This window comes from Strongylocentrotus purpuratus, unplaced genomic scaffold, assembly GCF_000002235.5.
Source record: "Strongylocentrotus purpuratus isolate Spur 01 unplaced genomic scaffold, Spur_5.0 spur5_scaffold_14, whole genome shotgun sequence".
NCBI lineage: Eukaryota > Metazoa > Echinodermata > Echinoidea > Camarodonta > Strongylocentrotidae > Strongylocentrotus > Strongylocentrotus purpuratus.
The window spans coordinates 18,036,198-18,044,669 of NW_022145599.1; the positions used below are offsets into that span (position 1 = coordinate 18,036,198).

The following is an 8,472-nucleotide window of genomic DNA, read 5'->3' on the forward strand; positions in this document are numbered from 1 at the left end:
AAATAGTCACAATATTTCAACCATGAGATATGATCCCTCACCGTTATTTAGACCATCCAAAGCATTGCCAAAAAAGTCGTCAGCCTGACCGCTACTGTCAGGTTCAGCCCCCACAGCCTCCAAAACAGACCTCAAATTAGGAGTGATTACACCCCATGTACCCCATGCACCAAACTGCCAGTAATAAGTAGTATGAAATTGAGTGGACATTAAAAAACACCACCCCTCCCCCACACACACACACGCACAAATATAAACAAAAAATGAGGTCAATGACCAAATTTTGTACAAAAGTATTGAAAACTCCATTAAGAAGAGGTGTGATACTCAACAAAGTGCCCTCAAACTACATTTTTCTGCCCCACAATGCTCTGGGTGTAAAGAAAGGCTGCTATTTTACATTAAAACCACCCTCCCCCTTAATATCTCTCTTTCGTTCTCTCTCTCTCTCTCTCTCTCTCTCTTTCTTAAAATTGTCTCGTCCTTCCTTCACCATCTCTGTCTCTCTTCTATATTTCAGTGGCAGATGGGTCATTTTTTGTTTTTTTATTTAGTTGTTGATATAACACTAAATGAGAGGAGGCATAGGGGGAGAGAGAAAACAGAAGAAAGCAAACGAGAGATACATGTAAAACAACATATAACGAGGGATACAAAACCTGAGAGAGCTGGTACAGAAAGAGAGAGAGAGAGCGAGAAGTTGGATGATTCATTTTCAAACCCATTTGATTTATTAAAATAAAAGTTGACATAAGGAAAAAACAAACAAACAAACACATAATTAACACACATAACGGAACAAATTAGATACAGGTAGAATAAAAAAAAAAACCCACCCCCTCACGTAGAGAAGAGGGTGAAATAAATAATGAAAAGTGCAACATTTTGGCGGAAACTGCAAGGGTTTAATTCAGCATTTTTATCCCATCAATACAGGATAAGAGTAACTGCAGAAAGTCGCAAAAAAGGATAGGGGCAAATTCCATTCAAATTGGCAAAAACAACACTTTTTGACAAAATTTGCAAGGGGTTAGTTTTGCATTCAATTTTATGACGGAAAATCGGAAAGAAAATAAAATTCAGCCCATTTCCTGTTTTTTCATCAACCCAGATAAATATAACCCCATCATGTAAACAAAAAAAGGAGGGGGGGGGGGGGGGGGGGGTCAGTTTGAATGTCATGAAAATAACTGACATACATTGGTAAGGATACATAAGTCGGCATATTCTTGTTTGTAAACGCTATTAATACACACTCAATGATCTTTATATCCTAAACTGGCATTCCGCCATCTACGATATGTCATTAATCACATGTCTTCCAAATGAGAAAATGACCTGGGATTTGTGCAGGATAGATATCCCCCCCCCCCCCCCAATTCAACGGTTAAACAGATAAATATACCTTATAGCAGTAGCGAATCTGCCCCTGAATGATGGTTATTATGACAATTTTGATGATGATGATGATGATGATGATGATGATGATGATGGTGATAATGATTATAGTTCGTCTGGTAGCAGTTGTGATGGTAACTTTTGTTGTTGTTTTTACTAAAAAAACACTCTGTAATAATTTGAGATTACGGTAACACGAAACTTTTTTCTTTCTCAAAAGCTTCCAAATTAGACCTTAACATAAATAAATTGGAAGACTCATGTGTTGTGTCAAACAGTATTAACAACTCATATGAAAATTGAAATACAATATAAAATGTGACAGTTCATATTCCTCGTGTTGACTTTCAGCCTATTGTTAAGTCATTATAAAAATTAAAAAAACTGTGATACAAAACTTTAAAACAAGAAAAACATTAATAAGGCTGTATGGTTATAAATTGTGTGCATCGCTGATCTGTATGAAATGTTTCATGACATGGATAGGTCTACCTTTAAAGAGGATATTGGAGAAAATGAAAAATGTTGATATAATATTGAATATATTCAAAAGTTTTCAAAAGTCTTTTTGTTCATTAGTGGGAAGGGAACCCTGTCTCTCATATCCACACTAGGTACATCATTATGTAGTGTCTTAAATATGAATTGCTTTCAAAGCTTCGGACAGCTGTGCATCATAACATTATCTAATTCAAATTACCAAACGTTGCCCAGGGTGACGAAGCCCCTCCCACATACACTTATTTGAATATCCCCCTGTAAAATTTTCTGAAAGGATGCCCCAACCCATTCCAAATTTCCTAGTAACATCTCTTGGTTTATATCTTGACAATTTACTATTCCCTCCATTATGATGATGTATTATAATTTGCAAAAACTATAATAAAATGGTAGATTAAAAATAAAAATCTTTGTGATATTTGAGGGGAAGATATTTGCTAAAAGCCTAAATCTACCGCCATTCTTTTTATTTACAATAACATCTAATCATCTAAAACGTCACAAGCATGGATGCGCATGCATTATGACGTCAGAGATAAAATGCGCTTGGTTGCGCGTTGTGTGTATGGTGATTACTTTGTTTACTTACTGTATGACCAGTGTTCTATTCAATCACTTGCGAATATCATCGGTATATTGAGTTCTTTACTTAGTATTCGAATTTGCTTTGTTTGCTTTGAATAAAAATGGGGTGCATACGCAGTAAACCAGTTCATCGTCAGGATGAAAACGAGGACGGGTACGTCTTCGACGACGTTGATGAAATCCAAAGTACTGGATTCAAGCTGGACATCGTCGAAGAGATTAAATCTTTCGAAAAGATTGGAATCGGTATGAAATTCAACTTGACAATTCGAAGTTCATGATAATTAGATATATAAACGATTACTGAATTATAGTTCAGTACAAATGGGGAAGATTGGGTTGGAGAGAGAGAGAGAGAGAGAGGAGGGAGAGGGAAAAAAGAAAGGGGTACTCCAAAAGAAGTAATATATTAGTATCTAACTTTGATACCCTCTGCCATGAAAAAGGTTCTTTCTTCAAAAAGTAGAATTCAGCTAAAAAATCTAATTGCGATTCAAGGTAATTTTTTTTCAACTTCTTATTAAGAAAATTTCATATTTTCACAAACAGACTTTGCGATAATAATATTCATATTGCACAAACTTGCCAATATAGTCAAAGTTGTCCCCCCCCCCCCCTATTTTTTAAAATAAATGTTTCACTTTTAAGACCAATCGACCTTATAATCGGACAATGTAAGAGAGTTTGAATAATCTTGTTCTCAAGGTGGTGCCGTTGCGGTCTTAGATTTGGGAGCTGGAGAGACAGAGAGTGATGCTGATGACAACAAACATGAGGAGAAATCAGTTGATGATTATGCCCTGGCAAAGAGAATGCAACTTCTTAGGGTATGTTATCTCCATTCCCTTTTCTCATCTCTTGTTCTTTCTTCCTCCATTTCTGTTCCTTTCACTGCCAAAGACTTATCGGTCTTTTCTTTCTTGCCTCTTCCTTCTTTTTCGCTCCCTTTCTTTCTCTTTCACTCTATTTTTCCTACTTTTTTTCTTCACTCCCCCGCTCTTCATTTCTCCCATTTTTAGATTTATATTTTTTGGTGGGGGTCGTCAAAACAGCGGCATTATTTTCATCCTGTTTTAAGCAAAAAACATTATTTAGCCCGTTTCAACAATTCTCACGTGAAAAAGTAAAGATGATACTGGTTAAAAACATGATTAACTAAAGACCGTGAAAAGTGGTCCTAAAATTTCTCATAATTATCTAACAGACTTATGCAAATCGTAAGTAATCGTAAGAAATTTATAGAAAAAGACAATTTCAATTGATCAAGTGCTCGTATGGCTAGTTTTTTAATATAATTCTATAAAGTTATCATTACCTTTCAAATATGTTATTTCACAGGATGTTGCAGAACTTCAGATGACACAGCTCAGACTGGCCCGTGACAGGTTTCACTGGTCCATCATCCAAAGGGATGCCAGGAGAGTGGTTGCATCACTGAAGAGCCATCCATTCTACGATGAAGAGTCTGAAGACATCCAGACTAATGGAGAGGTGTCTTTGACGGGGAATGACGCTACCGAGCTGAAGGAAGCCGAATCAAAGGACAAATCGCCTGCCAAGGAAGCTGCAATCTGGCTTCTTGACGTCGTTCTCAACAACGTCGATTATGACGCTCAGAAGGTCGAGGAGGATGACGAGCAAGAGGAGGAGCAAGAGCAGGAGGGGGAGGAGAAGTGTGACGACAAAGATACAGAGGTGCCCGATTTTGGCTATTTCCAGGTTTGTCCTTTGCTTCTTCAAACTTTTTGAAAAGTGGTTAATAGATTAGCTTAACAAATTGAACGAAAATAATTTTGAAAATACTTTTACAGTATGTACAGTATAACAATTATAATGATTGTTATCCAAATTTATTTCAAAAGTTTTAATAGAAAGGACCATTTCAGTAAAAACTTCCGGGTGCGATCGTGAGAAATACATATTGATATAAATATTTCCTGTAAGCCTACCTAATAAATTAGACGGTTGATATGTATTTCTATTCATCATATCTATATTTAACTAACTCTACAGAATATAATTAAGACTCAGATGAAAGAGCTGAGAATGGCCCGGGACACGCTTCGCCGATCAGTCATTCACAAGGAAGCGATAAAAGCAGTGGAGGCACTGAAGATCCAATCTTTCGTTGATAGGGAGAAGATAGAGAGGGAGCAGGAGGATTTAAAGAAGGAAGATGATGAGGAAGAGGAGGAGGAGAAAGAAAAGGAGGACGACGACGAGGAGGAGACGGAGAAGGGGGAGGAGGAAGAGGAGGAGGAGGAGGAGGACGAGGAGGAAGAGGAGGAGGAAAAGGAGGAGGGGCAGGAGGACGAAGAGGAGGAGGAGAGGGAAAAGGAGGACGAGGAGGAGACGGAGGAGGATGACGAAGAGGAGGAGGAGAAGGAAAAGGAGGACGAGGAGGAGACGGAGGAGGATAACGAAGAGGAGGAGGAGAAGGAAAAGGAGGACGAGGAGGAGGAGACGGAGGAGGAAGAAGATGAGGATACAGAGGAGGGAGAGGACAAGAAGGACGACGGAGAGGAGGAGGAAAGGGAGGATGATGGGGAGGAAGACAAGGAGGAGAAAGACGAGGAGAAGAAGGAGGAGGGGGAAGAGGACGAAGGCGAGGAGAAGAGCAAGGAGAAAAAGGAGAACGAGGAGAAGGACGAGGAGGAGATGAAAGAGGAGGAGGAGAAGGAAGAGGAGGATGACGAAGAGTTTGAATGTGACGACAACGATACACATCTGCCAGATTTTGGATACTTCCAGGTTTGTTCTTTATCTTGTCCCCTTGCTCATTCAAACTTCGTTTCTTGAAGAAATCTTATGATTAGAAAAGTCAATTGAACCTGATTTGTTCGAGAAAAAGAGTTTTTTTTCTCACAATGTGGTTTAAACAATTGTACATTATTCGTTAAATCTGTTTTGGGATTATGAATTAAGAAAATTATAGAAAATGTAATAACAATCACACTTAAATGATAGAAAATGTAATAACAAACACACTTAAGTTCACAAATTGGAAATGACTATTCGAAGAGAACCGTGTATATTTAAGTGCAGGCAGTTCTGGTGGGATCAAATTTTATGAAATAACTTTACTAGTAAAACATGATTATGTCATTTTAACCCAAAATTCAATTACAAAAATTGCATACTTTTCTTTCACGAAATCTGCAAGTCTTTGCTTTTAATAATAATTAACTATCAGCGTTCCTTTTGTATGTGTTCGTTTATTATAACAGTTCCAAAGATTAGACCAAACCTGGATGACCACCCGAAGACATAGCAGGTTGCCGCCACCATCAAGTGTTAATATTGACCAACCCATCGAAAAACAAAGGTTACTTTTGGATGATTATAACAACCTTAACAGTCCGGACCAAGTTCATTCCCATGACATCACAACAGACTTGAATCAATCACAACCAAATGATGAAGAAAGCAGTATTGATGAGGGCAGGGAAAAGAGGAGGTTACAATGGCTGGCGAATAGGCAATCAACTAACCCTGCTGTCCATTGCCAACAAGAACTGGTTATGGTGGTGGTTATTTTACCTGACTGCTAAGAAAGCATAAATGCTTGTTAGTAAGCAACCAGACGGCCGACGGCTTTAGGTCCTCTCCGAGGGACCTGGTAATGAGGATTAATGCCTTACCAAAGGGCATTGGCGCATCGCCTTGGTCTCGAACCGAGGTCACCGGAATTCGAGAACACTGCTCTACCGACTGAGCTATCGCGCCTCCCCTGCAGAACTGCAGACAAACGCACAGCCAAGAGAGATTGACATCGATTCTGCAGGAGGAAGGAAAAAATTCCCGTGGATGCGCTAAAGCTATGGGTGGGGGCTGGGTCCAACGTTGACACGCTGCACAATGCAAAACAGAAGTTAACATATGATATGGTCACCATGGTCATTAATGCATTGATGAAAATAATGAACAACAAATTTGGGAGTGAGAGAGAGAGAGAGAGAGAGAGATGGATGGATGGAGAAAATAAGCACATTACAAAAATAAATAAATGATTGGGCTTATCTGATACAACCAAATACTGTTGCAAAAAACTTGTTTTTTGTGTCTGTAAAGAAAGCAAAATGACACAGTGAATTTTGGATCGCATGTTTGTTTGTTTGTTTGTTTGTTGTTGTTGTTGTTGTTTTGTTTGTTTGTTTGTTTGTTTGTTGTTGTTGTTTTTTTTGTTTTTTTTGGGGGGGGAGTTCTTTCGTATTAACATCGAGTTATGGAATGAATGTCCAATGAGCTTCGACGTCACAGAAATGAACCAAGAAACAAAAATATCTAAACATGTTCATACGAATTGGGCCCCCTCTTTGGCTCCTCCCTTGCCGCCGGCTGGATACGCCCCTGCCTTATAGGAAGTCGCCGATATCCTATTGGAACTCGTATATTGAAATTAAGACGCGGTTTGATCGGATGTTGGCGAACTTTTACCTAAAGGTAATGCAAAGTTTTGGAAAATTTTGAAAATTGAATGGATAGTAATTCTTTAATTTTCTTATTCATTTGGATGCTCCTGTGGATGTATTATAAGCACTAGAAATTTTAGCCCCTTAAAAACTTCTGCTTTCGAGAAATTGAATAATAACAATTTACCAGTCTTCCCGGTAAATTTTAAATATTTCAAATAGCGCCTAAGGCCATTCCATGGTCGCTGCGAACATGGAAATCTCAGAATATGCAAGTTTTATAATTAATTTCCAAACGGGAATAAAAAATCGGTCGATTGTAGTCAAGAAACATTGTTTTAAAGCTAAAGTAATATCAGTCTTGACTCTTGAGAGGGAGCTATACAACAGTCTGAGATTATTATTTTCAATTTTATCACCATGTCTTTAGACTTGATTTCAACCGCGACATCGATCATTGAATATTGTAAAATCGCATATGCTTCCAATTATGCTCATTTTTTCATGACCCCATACCAAAACTAGGCCTATGTAGTTGTATGCCTTAGTTAACATCCGACACTATCACTCTCCCCCTCTCTCTCTCTCTCTCTCTCTCTCTCTCTCTTAAAATTGTCTCGTCCTTCCTTCACCATCTCTGTCTCTCTTCTATATTTCAGTGGCAGATGGGTCATTTGGGCCAATGTGGAGGGAGTAGGTTTTTTTAAAAATATTTTTAATTTAGTTGTCGATATAACACTAAATGAGAGGAGGCATAGAGGGAGAGAGAAAACAGAAGAAAGCAAACGAAAGATACATGTAAAAAAAAATATAACGAGGGATACAAAACCTGAGAGAGCTGGTACAGAAAGAGAGAGAGAGAGAGATAGCGAGAAGTTGGATGATTCATTTTCAAACTCATTTACTCGGGCATTTACTCCATTAAAATAAAAGTTGACATATGAGGAAAAAACAAACAAACAAACACATAATTAACAAACATAACGGAACAAATTAGATACAAGTAGAATAAATACCTCCCCCCCCCCCCCCCTCTCGTAGAGAAGAGGATGAAATAAATAATGAAAAGCGCAACATTTTGGCGGAAACTGCAAGGGTTTAATTCAGCATTTTTATCCCATCAATCCAGGATAAGAGTAACCGCATGATATCGAAAAAGAAGATTTTTAGTAAAAGTCCATTTAAATTGAAAAAATACCACTTTTTTACAAAATTTGCAAGGGGTTAGTTCTGCATTAATATGACTGAAAATCGAGAAGAAAAAAAAATCAATTGAGCCAAATTGTTATGTTTTTTCATCAACCCAGGGTAAATATAACCCCAGCATGTAAACAAAAAATGGAGGGGGGAGGGGGTCGGTATGAATGTCATGAAATTAATTGAAATACATTGGTAAGGATACATAGGTCGGCATATTCTTGTTTGTAAAGGCTATTAATATTACTCACTCAATGATCTTCCTTTCCTAAACTGGCATTCCGCCATCTACGATATGTCATTAATCACTTCAAAGCGCCTTCCAAATGAGAAAAAAATGACCTGGGATTTGTGCAGGATAGGTATCCCCCTCCCCCAT

At 38.1% G+C, this 8,472-nt stretch overlaps 1 protein-coding gene across 1 annotated transcript; it reads left to right on the forward strand.

Annotated features, from left to right (window-relative positions):
* The first annotated feature begins 2,585 nt into the window (after window positions 1-2,585).
* On the forward strand, window positions 2,586-6,254 carry LOC115923797 (FK506-binding protein 5-like). Its single transcript, XM_030985124.1, has 6 exons — window positions 2,586-2,730; window positions 3,190-3,311; window positions 3,823-4,203; window positions 4,957-5,235; window positions 5,712-5,941; window positions 6,131-6,254. Exons 1-6 carry the CDS (start codon window positions 2,586-2,588, stop codon window positions 6,252-6,254), a joined length of 1,281 nt encoding a protein of 426 aa, XP_030840984.1.
* Window positions 6,255-8,472: the final 2,218 nt, after the last annotated feature.

Bases quoted from the DNA above. Each gene is read 5' to 3' on its own strand.
- LOC115923797 (XM_030985124.1), top strand. From the start codon at position 2,586: ATGGGGTGCATACGCAGTAAACCAGTTCATCGTCAGGATGAAAACGAG. The intron at 4,204-4,956 runs GTTTGTCCTTTG...GAGACGGAGGAG, and splicing joins CCGATTTTGGCTATTTCCAG to GAAGAAGATGAGGATACAGA. The intron at 5,942-6,130 runs GTTACAATGGCT...GCCTTACCAAAG, and splicing joins GAGGGCAGGGAAAAGAGGAG to GGCATTGGCGCATCGCCTTG.